At 33.1% G+C, this 15867-nt stretch overlaps 1 protein-coding gene across 17 annotated transcripts; it reads right to left on the bottom strand.

The window, feature by feature from the left end:
• Nucleotides 1-10424: 10424 nt before the first annotated feature.
• LOC114260283 (uncharacterized) lies at nt 10425-15636 on the bottom strand. Of its 17 annotated transcripts, none has more exons than XM_082879334.1 (6): nt 15334-15636; nt 14356-14494; nt 14180-14270; nt 13412-13535; nt 12853-13109; nt 10425-10783 (listed from the first exon to the last, which is right to left on the bottom strand). In XM_082879334.1, exons 4-6 carry the CDS (start codon nt 13475-13477, stop codon nt 10744-10746), a joined length of 363 nt encoding a protein of 120 aa, XP_082735460.1. In that variant the 5' UTR covers nt 13478-13535; nt 14180-14270; nt 14356-14494; nt 15334-15636; the 3' UTR covers nt 10425-10743. The 17 variants fall into 17 exon arrangements, 16 of the variants coding, with proteins under 16 accessions (XP_082735460.1, XP_082735459.1, XP_082735461.1 ...); XM_082879333.1 differs by having other exon boundaries at nt 15359-15605; XM_082879335.1 differs by having other exon boundaries at nt 15371-15605.
• Between the last annotated feature and the right edge of the window lie 231 nt (nt 15637-15867).

The following is a 15867-nucleotide window of genomic DNA, read 5'->3' as shown; positions in this document are numbered from 1 at the left end:
TTAATGTTATTATTTTGAGGGCGTTACAACTACCGCCACCACCACCGCCGCCACTACCACCGCCACTACCACCTTATTGTCACCACTACCACCACCACCACAACCACCACCATGGTAACGCCACAACCACCACCACTATGGTCACCACCACAACCACCACATCACCGTACTACCGGTGTCGTCACTATTACCACCACCACTACCGCCACAATCACTACCACCATATCTATAACCATAAAACCACTACTATCACCATCATGAGAACCACTACCCTACTACCATCGCTCGTACTACTACCATTACCTCTACCGCCACAACCACTATCTTACCACTACTACTTCTACCTTTATAAACGTCACACGACCACCGTCACCATCGCGAGAACCATCACTTTACTACCGTTAGTCTTCGCCACCACTACCATTGCAATCATAACACCACCTTACCACCACCACTAAGGCCACAACAACCTTTCTACCACCATGCTACTATCATTTCTATCACCACCACCGGTGTCGTTGCCACCATTGCCGCCACCACCACCACTACGACTCACACCATCACTTTCAGAAATATTAACATTATCATGATCTATATAAAATTTTAATTTATTTGTTACTAACTTATTAAAAGAATAAATAAAATAATAAAAAAAAATTCAATTCCATGAGTTTAATAGACATAACCAAATGTGAGAGTGAGACTTATCATCTGATTCTTATGTCATTCTATGTTGACAACCAAACAATGGAATGAGAATAGACATTCCATTCTATTTAACCTTATATTTCATTCTTACTCTCATTCTATTCTCATTCTATTTTATTCTATTGTACCAAACATGCTCTGAAAGTTTTTTTGTTATTTCTAAAATCTCAAGATAGGTTTTTACAAATTTTTTTTTTTTTAATTTTTAGGTGGGTCACTGTATATTATTGTAAATAAAATCATTTATTTGTTTTTTACATATTTTATTTTATAATGCAGCGGCACTCACGTCCCTGCAACTTTCTTATTCCCTTTTTTATTGGTATAAAGCCAGACCGTTTTTTTTTCTGATCTGAAGAAAGCCAGACCCTTGACCACGCGAAACATGTGTTAAGTAATATCCTATCTATCTATATATTATATAAGGAAAAGAGTATTTTTAGTGAGTAGTCTTGTATGAGTTTTAATATCTCATATTAATTTTCTTGATTTTCTTAATTTTAAATAATTAAGAAAATCTCCATTGGCTAACTTTTATTTGATAATTCCACATCGAAAAAAGAAGGAAAAAATGAGTTGTTTACTCATAAAAAGAAAATCTTATACTCCCATCCCATTTAGTGAGAAGCCTTGCGAGAGTTTCAATATCTCATACTAATTTTCTTGATTTTCTTAATTTTAAACAATTAAGAAAATCTCTATTGGCTAGCTTTTATTTGATAATCCTACATCAGAAAAAGAATGAAAAAAATAAGTAATTTTACTCATATAAAGTGAATTTTATACTCTCATCTCATTTAATATTGTAGTGTTGTGCATGTTTCAATTCAATGTAGTTTAAATTTTAAAAAATTTAATTAATTAATCATGACCTAGCCGATTAGGCTAAATCATTTTTTATTTCATTGATTTGCTGGTTTAATCGCGATTTTAACGGTTTTATCAAAATATATTGATTAGATTTGTTTCATTCGAATTAAACTAAAGATTAATCTAATTAAAGATTGAAAGACTGAGATTACTTGATTAGAATAAACTTTCAGTCCAAATAATTGTTGACTTTTATTTTATAATCTCACATCAGAAAAAGAGAAAAAAGTGAATTGTTTCACTTATATAAAATGAATCTTAATAATGTAGTATTGTATATACTTCAATTCAAGACAGTTTAAATTTTAAAATTAGAATAACATTTAAAAGTTTTAATTAATTAATTTTTGTATAAGTTGGTTGGTCATTTGACCTAACCGATTAAGTTGAACCATTTTGGGTTTGACCGATTCCCCTGTTTAATCGCTATTTCTCATAATGATTTTAGCAATTTTAAAAAATTTAAAAAATTTCAATGGCTAACATCCATTTAATCATATAAAAATAAAATTCTAATTAGTTTACAATTTATTTTATATTCCCACATCGGGAGGAAAAGAAAAAACAAAGTTTTCTTTCACTATCTATCTATATATTATATAAGGAAATTGGGGTTTTTAGGGAGAAACATTCTAGGAGCTCCAAACCCTTATTCTAAAATTATTGAATTTTCATAATTTTAAACAATTAACAAAATTCCCGTTGGCTAGCTTCCATTTACCTTTTATTTGATAATCCCACATCAGAAAAAGAAAGAAAAAGTGAACTGTTTCACTTACATAAGGTGATCTTATGCTCCTATTTATATAAGTAAAAGGAGACTTTTAGTGAGAAGCCCTATGATCAATATCTCATACTCATTTTTTTAATTTTAAACAAGTAAGAAAATCCCCATTGGCTAGCTTTCATTTAACTTTTATTTTATAATCCCACATAGTTTTGATTTTAAAAATAATTTTGTATGAGATTTTGAAACTCTTATAATATTTAACTTTAAAATAATTACAATCTCACATCGAAAAAAGAAAGAAAAAGTGTGTTGTTTCACTTATATAAAGTGTTACAATCTTACATCGGGAAAAGAAAAAAAAAGTGAGTTGTTTCACTTATATAAATTGAATCTTATAAAGGGTGCTTTGAGGGATAATCCTTTTTGAAGTTCCAAACCTTCATTCTAAAATTATTAAATTTTCTTAATTTTGAACAATTAAAAAAATTCACATTGGCTAGCTTCCATTTACCTTTTATTTTACAATCCCAAATCGGGGGGGAAAAAAAAGAGAAAAAGTGAATTGTTTCATTTACATTAAGTGAATCTTCTACTCCAATTTATATAAATATTGAAATTTCTTAACTTTAAACAATTAAGAAAATCCCCATTAGTTAGTTTCCATTTAATTTTAATTTCACAATTCCACATTGAGAAAATAAGGAAAAATTGAATTGTTTCACTTATATAAAGTGAATCTAATGTTTCTATTTATATAAGCAAAAGAAGATTTTTAGTGAGAAATCCTATAATCAATACTATTTTTTTTTTCTTAATTTTAAACAATTAAGAAAATCTTCATTGGCTAGTTTCCATTTAACTTTTATTTTACAATCTCACATAGACGTTTTGATTTTAAAAATAATTTCATATGGGATTTTGAAACTCTCATAATATTTAACTTTAAAATAATTACAATCCTACATCGAGAAAAGAAATAAAAAGTGAGTTGTTTTATTTATATAAAGTGAAACTTATACTCTCGTTTAATATTATAGTATTGTGCATGTTTCAGTTCAAGATTATTTAAATTTTAAAATAAAATTTAAAGGTTTTAATTAATTAATTTTTTTGTAAATTGGTTGGTCTTTTAACTTAGCCGATTAGGTTGTAATGACCCATAATTTTTTTTTTACTTTAAAAATAGTCAGTGCATAATTTAATTGAGCAAATTTTCAGATTTGGAGTGCTGTGCAAAATTCTGTGTAAAAACAGTTCGGTTTTATATTTTTTTTAAATAGTTCCCAGTCTTAGAATGTCACGCCCCAACATTTTAATTAATCGGAAACATTACCAAAGCCTGTAATTTAGGTCCATTTTTTTTTTTTTTAAATGTCTATTACCCTTGGGTGATAGAAACATAATAATACATGTTCCCTCTTTCAGTGAAAACAACAATGCAATAATACAAGCCAAGCTTCTGCTGCGAAGCTATAAATAAATAAAATACAAATACAGGATCCATTACATCTACAATGAAATTACATATAAAAGACACGTGGACTTCTTAACTCTTCAATCACAGAATCCACACTTTCTTCCTGTAAAAAGATAAAAACAACAGGGGTGAGCACTAATGCCCAGTAAGAATCTTATAGTTCTACAACAATAGTTAACACATAGATAGAAATGATCATGCATGAAGGGTGATACCGTATAATAAGGTGACATTTTTGTAAGTTTAAAATATTATACGACAAATATCTTTTCTTAAAATTTCACTTGAACCTTTAAGAAAACTCTCTACCATAAATGTAATCTCTCATCATTAGGAAGCTATAAATTTTCTTTGAAAACAAGTACACTTAAGGAAGAACATCATCTTAAATTTATCAACCCAGTTCCAAAATATTCCTCATTTCGTTTCCATTTTAATATTCCACATTGCATTTCCATTTTAATATTACACATTTCATTTCCATTCTAATATTACACATTTCATTTCCATTTCCAATTACCATACTCCATAACATCAAAATCCAAAGGATTAGAGTTCAACATAACACAAGAATCACAAACCCCTTTTTAATTCAATTTCCCAATTACTTATAAAACAAAACTCATAATCTTCTCTTTTGTCACAAACAATCCATTGAGTTCATCATCACTAGCCCCTAATCCAATTACCCACATGATACCAATTTCAATCCTTAATCCATTTCCCTTCAGTTCATTTTCAATTCATTTATTCTTTTCAATTCATGAGTCAATTTCATTATTTCACCACAACCAAACTGAGACTACAACTCGGTGGTTTTCCCAATCATACAAAATACACATAAACACTTCAAACTGCCATTTTACGAAAATTTCGTCCGCGGGATCGGCACCCATGTATAAATTTCGGGATTTTCACCCAGGACACTCCAGCCAACTTAGTTATAATGGAGTCCATCCCCTTTCTCTTCCCAAACTATGGAGTCCATCCCCTTTCTCCTTTCAAACAAACATACATATACAATGTATTTAATCACATAATCACATATGGAGTACATCCCCTTTCTCCTCCCAAACAATCATACATATACAATGTATTAAAACACACAATCATATTCAATGACAACCATTTCTCAGACTTATCATATTATTTACTCTTTTCAACTAGCACAATACATGTGATCCAAAACATGATTTTCAGAATGAAACAAGTGCACTTAAAACATAACACAAGAATTTCTAAAATCTCTTTCCAAAACATACAGTTTAAATCCTCAAAATCTAGTGCATGCTCCATGATATGCATGATTTATAAATAGTCCGGTTTGCCTAGTCAACATGCAACTTTTATAACAATCATAACTATCCTCCACCGATAGCCCAAAACAAATATATCTAAACCGATAAATAAATTCATTTGACGATATGCTTTTCCAAAATCTCATATGGGAGTGATAATGCATATCAAGCTCCACCATCATCATCAATAATCCTCCGATTTCATATTTACAATGACAATTTCAATTATTTATACAAAATGACAATTTGATCCAATTAGGGCAAACTCCCCTTATATCAACCAAAACTCAACACAACCCAACACAACTCAACTTAATTCAACACAATTCAACATAATCAATACTATTCAACATGATTCAATTCAACGCCACTAATGTAATTCAACATAACTCAAGGTGAACTCTTAAATCTCCATTTCATCATTCCATCCCAAGTCTCATGCCATCCATATCATTAATAAATCTTTTTCCCAAATTTAATTTCATATTGTAGCATGATTTACAATATCCATAACGAAGGTTCATTCACAAATTTTTAACATAATTTTCAAATACTTCTAAAATTCAACTAAACTGGCATATATGTAATTCAATACCTCAATTTCATGATTCTACTTTCAATTTAGGCAAAATCATTAATTATGACCATGAATCAACTTAGAGTTTTCAAGAAAAATCAAGAATTTCAAGAACAATTGAAACTTCTCACACCACTACTTTTAATTACAATTTTCCCCTCGGTTATACACCTAAGGTTCATAATCCACAAGCTTAACCCAGCAATTGAACCCCAAAACTTCAAACCCTAAACCCCCAATTTCCATGATATAACACTATATGCTAAAAAATGGAGATTTTGTATATATATAATCAAAATATCACAAATCTATCTATAAATGCACGTATTGAAGAAGAACTGGGACCCCTACCTGAAGAATCGAGCAAAAGAGCAAAGCTTTGAGAAAAATCCTTAACAAATCCGAACTTCAATCGCTAGGAAGATGAGATCTTCCTGTGTTCTTCACTTTTTGGTAAGAGATCTTGGCCAAATCTTTGATGAATGGCAGGTATTTAGGTCAAGAGATCAAGGGTTTTTGGACCTAGGGTGAGAGGAAGGAAGTGAGAAAAGAAAAGTGGAGAGAATGATCTAAAAAAATCACTTTTTAAGTTGTTGAATTCGCGCAGTCCGCTTGAGCATCTCTTTTTCCGCTCGAGCGTACTTGCTTCCAGCACAGGTACTAAAACTTCAAACAGGTATAACTCTCACATCCGGACTCCGTTTTAGGTCGTTCTTGTATCCAAATCGAAGCCCCGGAGACAAGATTTCCAATGGTTCTATCCTTATACCCAAATTCAAAGTGTGGAAAAAGAAACGGGCAAAAGAGTGAAGGCTATTCGTAGGAAGATTATCCGAATTAAATTTTTTTATCCAATCTTACTTTGCCATCATGTTACCACTTCAATCAATGTCCCAAAATAAAATAGAGGGCTCAAAACATAATAATAAAAGGTCAAAAACAATCCCATTAGCCTCAGAAATTCGAACTCAACCAGGCAGACCGCTCGAACGCCTAATTTTGCGCTCGAGCGCCCAGACCAACAGGGCCGGCCGCTCGAGCGACCACTCCTACACTCGAGCGGGAATTCACAACTCTCAAAATCTTGGACAGACTGCAAAAGTACTAGAAGCTTCACAAGTCCGCTCGAGCATCAACTCCCTTGCTCGAGCGGAGGCAAAAATTCTGGATTGCTACATAGAAAAATTTGAAATTTTTATATGTTGTTCCCATATAAGTCTAGCATGTTGAATAAAAGTTTCAGAATTAAATGATGAGTATTTATTTTATAAAAATTCACGGTCTGATTGGTGTTCAGTTTAATTTATAACAGAATTTGAAAATGAGTTTTGGGTTTGGACCATGACTTGAAGTAAAGTTTGTTGGGTCTATTTTGATATATAATTGGACCATGTTTGGCTTATGATTGTCAATTTTATTTGAGACCCATGACTTAGATTCAATTTGATTTGAACTTGTTTATGACACATGTTTAACTGTTTGGTCCTTTTAATTATGTGATTGGTGGTGACCACTTTGGGAGTTGTTATTATTTATTATATAGTATGATAATATATATTTGAAAATGGAATTTATAGTCTATATCATACGGTGAAGAAAATTATACATATTTTTATAGTGAATGAAAATGTGCATATATTTTGTAGTGAGCAAAATATTGTATTTTGTGGTGTACAAAAATATTATATTTTGTGATATACAAAAATATTATATTTTTATGGTGAAAAAAAAATTATATCGTTTTATATTTTATGTTATAAAATTTTAAGATATTGTTATAAATTTATTTATATCAATTGATAATCAAATAATACAATAAGTGAAGCGGGTGACAACTAATGAGGGGCTGCCCCACCCCCCCCCCCACTATAGGAAATGACAATTTTGGCGACCAAAATATTGGTCGCCAAAAATCCCATTTTTGATTGCCGAATGTAATTAGCTACTAAATTTTTTTGTCACCAAGTTCGTCGCCTATACTGTAACGCCCTTAAAAAAAATACATAAAACCCTTTACTTTAAACATGCATTGATATAAAAGAAACCAACAATTTCTATTCATCAAAGTAATTCTTACAACTGTATTACATGTTAACAACAAAAGCAAATGCCCTATGGGTTTACAGCTTTCCAAGTTAACACTTGGTTACATAAAAGAAGAGTACTAACTCTATACAAAATAAGCCCTTGGCTTGATATACATGTAATACAACAAAATAACCAAAAGAGTCTTCAACTCTCATCATCGTCCAAACTATGTCCTTGGAGGTGGCATACTACCTGTACCTGAAAATAATATCCCATAAAGGGTGAGCCAACGCCCAGTAGAGATATGCTAAACACAATATGAGCAATGACTAAGACATTAGCAATTGATAAATGTTCAATTTCCATAAACCCGTTCATAACCCATTTCCATTTCATGACCACTATGTTCATGTTTCATTTCAGTTTCCATTTCTTATCAATTTCACAATTTACATCAACGGCTCAGAACCTGGCCAACCACTTATATGAGGCAATGACTCATATTAAACACTTCCCATTTTACAATAGATAAACATATTAGTTATATCAACATCTCAACAGATAAGCATACAAGTTATATCCACATTTCAACAGATATGCATATTAGCTATATCAACACTTCCAATGATAAGCATATGAGCTGTATCAACACATTATCTGACAAGCATATGAGCTGTATTAGTGGAGTCCATCCCCTATCTCCTCCCAAACAACATCCGGTTTAGAGGTCCATCCCCTATCTTCCCCTAAACCATGGAGTACATCCCCTATCTCCTCCCATACTCACAACATATATACACAAAGGTAATATACACAATCAATCAATACATAACGTTAATGTATTCTATCAACCGTCATACTCTATGACATATCCAATTGATTAGTTTTAGTTTGCCTAATCATCATGCATTGTCTACAACAATCAAAACTACCCTCCACCGGTAGCCCAAGTAATTATTTCTAAACAGATAATAAAAGCTCCAACAGATAAAATATCAATGTTTTCAGAAGTGAGCGATTAATAAATCTAACTCCACTATTCAACCATATAATGAGTCAATTTCATTATTTCCAACTCAATTCCATATAGCTACAATTTTCCCAAATTAATTATACCAATTAATTTTAAACAACAAGTTAAGGCTTTTACCCCCAACTCTCAATATCAACTCAAAGGTCCCAATATCACCAACCAACAACTATATCAGCATTTTGAAACCGAAAATACATATTATGAGCCCAAAATCACCAAACCCTCTTTAACACATTTTGAAACCCTAAGTCCCAAAATCAACCATTTAAACAATAAGCTCAAAATCTAGGTTAAAACCCATAAGAGTGAGTAGGAATCCCTACCTCAAAAGATGACACCCAACGAAGAAGATGGTGAAAACGAAGTTGCTCCAAACCACGAGTTTCTCGGATCAAAAGATAGCCCTCGACGATCAACAACTTTTTTGTAAAGGCCAAAGGTGAGGAAACAACTCTTACTAGATCAATATCTAGAGAAAAGGCAAGGTTCTAGAGAGAGAAGCTCTCAAATGGCTTTTTCGGAAAAGTAAGAGAGAGAAAGAATGAGAAAAAGTGATTTAAAACTGCCCCACAGCCAACTGATATACGACATTCCCGCTCGAGCGAAAACACAACGCTCGAGCGTCAAGAACAAAACCTAGGCCCGCTCAAGCGCAAAAAGGCCCGCTCGAGCGCCAAGACACAAGAATAAAGTAAATCCGCTCGAGCGCGAAAACCAGTCCGCTCGAGCGTAGATTTCCCCCTCCCAGAACTTACACCCAAAGGTACTACCCGCTCGAGCGCCACCGCTCGAGCGTAAAGAAACCCGCTCGAGCATAAAAATCACACCTGCAGAAGTTTTGCAGGGACACGAAAAACTGGGAGTGTGCAATATCCGCTCGAGCGCAACAAGACCCGCTCGAGCGGGACGACCAAAAACCTAGCAACAAGATTTCAGACGAAAGTTCAACCCACCTGTTCGAAACAAGCCCAACACATCCTATAACTCAAACAAACGGAATTAAAGGATGACAACAAGATAGATACAACTACCAACTTCACGGAGCCGAGTCCGGAATACAACAGAGCAGTAAAGGGACAACCGGGATCGCTATATATACCTTGTCGGCGATAGTATTGGCGACTAAACTATTTTTGGTCGCCGAAAGTTAAACATTTGGCTACTAAACTTTGGTTAGTCGGGAAAGGTGATCTTTTGGTGACTAAATTATTGGTCGCTGAAATTGAACTTTTGGCTACTAAACTTTGGTTAGTCGGCAAAGGTATCTTTTGGCGACTAAAATATTAGTCGCCAAAAGTTCTCACAGAAAACTAAATTAAACTATTAGAGACTAAAATTTTAGTCGCTAATAGAATACGTACATTTAGCGACCAAACACTTTAGTTGCCAAAGAATGTCATGTTTTTAGTGACTAAAATATTTAGTCGGCAATTAAACTTCCCTCATTCTGATTTGTTTTAGCTACTATGTGGTTTGGTCACAAAAAGCCATTTGGTTATTTTTTGCTACTAAATTATTGATCGCCATTGCTTACATTTTTGGCTACCAACACATTTAGTCACCAAATACTATATTAATTTTTTTATTTTTTTATTTAATTTCTGAACCACCTGTATCCATTATTAGTGCAACCTGTACCCTGTATAAACAATATAATCCATCAATACTGAATATATTATCAACCATTCAACAACGTGCACACATTTCACTTCCAACCATCCAAAATATTTATATTCAACGTCCAATTCTAAATGTAATACAAATTCCATACGAACCAAGTATAATTCAACCCCAATAATTTAATTCCATACATAATAGAGGATTAACCAAATTTAATATCCAAAAGGAAATCTATACCACACCAAAAATTTATTCTATACTGCTCCAAAAACTAATTTGTACCACGTCCAATGCTAATTTCTATCGGGCCAAATTTTGGATATTTACCACGCCAAAAAACTAATTTGTATGAACCACTATATATATGGACGGAGATATAAAAATAATGCCCTTCTGTACTTGTCAAAAAAAGTCATATCCACATTTGTACGTCAAAAACCATCTGCAAAAAAAAAAAAAAAAAAATCATTAGTATTGACTAAATATTGGCCAATTTAAAATTATAAAAAAAAATATAAAACTCGAAATTAAGTAATCTTTTCAAATTAATCATTAGTTTTGCATACTCGAACATATATGAAATAAAATTTTTGATGTTCAATCTGAGTACATACAACATATGAATCTAGTTGCTCTATTTGATGTTGCTAATAAATTGATGTTGCTATAAAAGTAATCCTAATAATAACTGGAAATTCAAACACTTGAATCTAGTTGCTCTATTTGATGTTCAATCTGAGTACATACAACATAGATTAATATATACATATTAGTCCTTCAAGAACCCATAATAACTGAAACATTAGATCAAAAAAAACCATACCACAAACCCATATGTGCTACTCTCTATTGGCATTCCATAAATCATGAACCAAGCAGCATTACAAATGCATCCCAAAACTTTGAATAATTGGATTTTAAGGTTTAATAGCAACACAAGGATATAAAACTAGTATAGTCAAGTGTATGCCATAGATATAAGGAGAAGGAGCCTAAAACAGATACACATTGATAATTTATGGATCGCGAAGCAGAAACTTGCTCATTGCATCAGTAAAAAATAATCAAACTATAAAATAGATATAAGAAGAATATGGTCCAACCCAAGTAAACTCAAATCTCAAAACTTTTAAGAATTGTAAAATGTACTAAATTCTCTAAACTTAAAGAATTGTAAAATATTCCATTTTAGTTCAGACATAAAAGCGTAAGTAGCGTCTACCTATCAATTCCAGAATTCTCTAGCGCACTATTCTATAAAGCATGAGCAGTGTCTACCTATCATATGAAATTTCCATGCAATTCAGAACATATTTATCATTCACACACTGCAGTAAACAAATTTCTCCACTTCATCGACTTTGCTTTAACTATATTAGCAATGTTCATAAATGGTCGATTCATGATAACAATGGCCACTTTAGCTGTTGCCTAGCCATAATTTTCCACAATGTGATTCAATAATACCACATCATCCTTGTTCATATTGTACCTCTATTCTCCTCTTCTTCAATGTGATTAACACTAACTTGGCTCAAAGTTTAGTTGTTCAACACATTTGAAAAACTTGGCTCAAATTCTTAGGCTGTGATTAACACTCCAGTTTTGGTTGTGGCCTGTAACCGTGCTAATTATCTTGAAAGGGCTTTCAAATGGATATCAATTGATTGTGTTGAGTTTTAAATTTGTCAACCCAATTCACCCCCATCGGGTTGCATTTTTTCTTGTTCCTGCTCCCATATAGTGAACTGCGAACAGTGAATTACATCTCATACGAGGGCACCAATATACATTAAGCTCCATGGAAAACTTTACCCATAATCAAAAAGTAAAGGACCAGTGCAACCAAAGGTGACCAATACCTTCTGCTTGACATTTATTCATTACATTTTGGACAATGCTTGTGCTTTTTTGGAATCCTATGAGCTTTCATCTTCAAAAGTTTCCAAGGATATTACATGGTTAATGGTTAATTTAGATTAAAAAGCTGTAATGAAATTATTAGATAGTGTACATAATCTTCCTAGAGTTAAGGGTTGTTTAGGATGTCCTAAATAAGTGTACTTTTTGACTTTTTATGAAATATGAGTTGGGTTTGAAATGATGTGGTAGAGAGGTGATATGACTTAAATAGGATGATGTGACTTAAATAGAATAGTGACTTTTTGACTTTTTTTAAAGATGCCAAACCAAGCCTTAGTTTCTAGCAACAACCACTACTCGTGGTAGCACTCTTGGTTGTCCTTCATTTTGTACACTTATTTTTATTTTATTATTATTTTTTTGATATGGAATACAATTTGTTTATAATCAAGATTTACATAAAATACACCAATAAGGGGACAAACATGCAAAGTGTCTTTTATGAATTGAATCACAAGTACAAATTCAAATTACACAATTCAATACAAATATTCAATAAGCTTTAGATTGTACATGGAACAAGGTTGTGCATTAGACGCCTGCACTGTAGGGATTAATGATTTGCCATAAGTCTGCAATAGTTGATACCTTTTTTCAGACAACTTCTTCAGCATTTCAGTAGATTTAGCCTTCATTTTTCTTAAATGTTCCTCCAAATCCTCATCACTCATATAATCCTTATTGCAACACCCTTGGCCTGAGGAGGTGATGCCGTTTAAATCTTTGACCTTGATGCCTACACCCCAGCCAAGGGCACTGCTGTGGCTCAGTTTCTCAGCCACATTACAATCATTCACCGCGGAACCTTGAGAAGTGGCAGTGAGCCTCATCAAATCGATTTTTTCCTAAGAAAAAGACATTAGAAACATCAAAAACATTACACAGTAACCTATAACCTACACATGGTCCAAGAATCCCAAACAAGTTTTGAGAGATATCTTTCCCTACATATACGTTACTCTAACAACCAAGTCTAATCCCACTCATTCAGCAAAAAGAAAGTGTCATTGCCACTCCCATGCCATTCACACAAGAAGTGGACGGTTTTTTCCAAAGGTTCCTTAATACCCATTATCATAAACCTGCCTTTCTAGTATATCAATCATTTAACTTGTCAAAGAAAAAATAAAAGTTTCACAAAACTTACTCTGCTTGATACCTCTATCTGTCTGTTTATCTCTTCAAACAGGAGGTCAATTTCATCATGCAGCATTTGAATATTAGTAATAAGTGCCGCTATTCGTGCACGACAACTTTGGTCAAGAGTTGACCTAGAAACCACAAAATTAAATTCACAAGTTATCAATTCATATTGATAAGAATTCCAATGCATTACAACTTCAAACTAAACAGAGTGTATATTCTTTCTAGTCTTTCACCCAATGACCAACTCTTACTTTCACTAATTCAACCACATCAAACCAGAAGGGTTTTTCTATCCTGAATAGATCATTTCTAACCAGTCATATATGGACCATGAAATCGCATAAAATATTGGCTTCCAGAAAGTCTTTTTTAACCCCATAATTTGTTATCTAACCACCATAAATAGTGTCCTTCCATAAAAGACATGGCACAGAGAACTTCAATCCCTTTAATGTTAAGACACAAGACAACAAAGAGAAAAAATATATAAATACTACTATAAAACCAATCAACCACATGGTCTCACAACAACATAACATAATAAAATTTCAACGTTTGAAATTAATAAAATATACAAATACATGGATCATCAATATCTTGTAACCGCGCTAATTATCTTGAAAGGGCTTGTAACCATACTAGATATCAATGGAAATCATTAAATTTAATGGTTCAATTTGTAACAAAATAGCATATAAACCAAAAAAAAATGCCAAAGCAGGAAAAAGGCAAAATAGAGTATAGTAACGAACATCATTTCAAAGAATACCTTCACACATTGCAAGATTGTTGCCCGATGCCTCTGCACTGCTTGTGTATCTACTGTGATAGCTCTCATCAGCATGTTCAAAGAACCATATCTGAGAGAAAAGGACATGATAAACAGTGTCAGTTTGAATATCAGCAAACCATTATAGAGAGGGGGAAAAAAAAGAAGGGATCCACCGGCAGCAGCCTTGTAGCTGGAACCATCCATTGCCCGCAATACTCTACCCCTCTCCTTGTGATTCACAAGGTTTCTTGTACCCTTCTCTAACCCCAATCTATCTAAGAATTTGTCATCAACCATCCCAGAGAAATCTTCCTGCCATTGAGCAAACAGGGGGGACTTTAAACATACTTGAATACAATAAACAATTCACAAATCACAACGCATATCTACATACTTTTCAACGATTTAAAAAAACAAAATTTTCTAACAAAATTGTATTAAGTTGAATTAGATTGAATGATATCTGTGAAAACACCTTGCACTAGGGAAAAATAATATTTTGAATTGAAAATCATATAGCATGTATCTATTCTATCTATTCTATCATATTGAAAATCACCCATTTGATTCTAGGGTCGAGATGATACAACAAAGTAGAGCTGAGACTTAAGGCAACTGTGCATGGTTGAGTTGGAAAGCAAAAACAATTAAAACAATACTAAATTAAATATATATTTTCTTCTAAATCCGAACAACCCAACAGAGAAAAATCGAAAACATTCGAAAAATCCAACCATAAGAACATAAATTAGCAAATTTAATCCTAGGGTTTTACTAAATCTCAAAAACCCATCAACTAAACCAAAAATTGCAAACAACCCAATAGAAAAATTTTAGCAGATTGTATAGGTAAACAAAAGTAGATTAGATTTTTGAGAAGCCTAAGAGACATTTTATCAAACAGTTTGAAGGCAAGAAAAAAAAAAAAACAAACAAACAAACAAACAAATTGAAAAGCCATAACAACTTCCCAAACCAACAATTCATGGGGGGCAACGAGCCATTAGATTTTAAACGGTTTTGATTTATATATATGGATACATATATACACACAAAGAAGACTAGAAGAGGAAGAAACCGAGTGTGGTAGAAGAAGATTTCAATGGAGAAACGATTTCAATAAAGAAAAACATTGATGGTTCTATCGATACCCAGAAAAATGGTGCAGAAGAAGACCTAATCACCAACCCAGATTTTGTGTCAAAATCCGAACTGCACAGAGAGAGAGAGAGAGAGCTTGCAATCGGTGCTCCAGTTCTCGATGACCGTGAGGAGGAGTGGCGGAGGCACGGCTGGTGGAGCGGCGGTGAGAGAGGGAGGGGAGAAGAGCAGCGGAGAGGCAGAGGCAGAGGCAGAGGCAGAGGGAGAGGGAGAGTTAGAGAGAAACGCTAAAGAGAGAGAGAAACGGAGGCGCTGGTCGGTTGTCTGGGAACCAAATATATATATATATATATATTACACAATTACCGACTAAATACTTTTTGCCGCTAATTATTTTTTAATACGTCTGAAATTTGAAATCCCCCGCCACATATTTTAGGTTTTTGGCAATTAAAATATTCTTTTGTCGCTATAAATATACTTTTGGCGCCCAAAAAATATTCTTTTGTCGCTATAAATATACTTTTGGCGACAGAGATAAAAACTATTTATTTTCTTTTCATTCAGCTACGAAACAATTTTAG

This window comes from Camellia sinensis, chromosome 7 (genome assembly GCF_055761805.1).
Source record: "Camellia sinensis isolate YWXY chromosome 7, ASM5576180v1, whole genome shotgun sequence".
NCBI classification, from domain to species: domain Eukaryota; kingdom Viridiplantae; phylum Streptophyta; class Magnoliopsida; order Ericales; family Theaceae; genus Camellia; species Camellia sinensis.
This window is presented reverse-complemented; position numbering and strand designations above follow the sequence as displayed.

What these genes read in the sequence shown, in the direction of transcription:
- LOC114260283 (XM_082879324.1), bottom strand. Translation starts at nt 14,479, where the DNA reads ATGGTTGATGACAAATTCTTAGATAGATTGGGGTTAGAGAAGGGTACA. An exon ending in CAATCTTGCAATGTGTGAAG is followed by an intron (nt 13,110 to 14,179) that starts GTATTCTTTGAA and finishes TCTTTTTCTTAG; the next exon opens with GAAAAAATCGATTTGATGAG.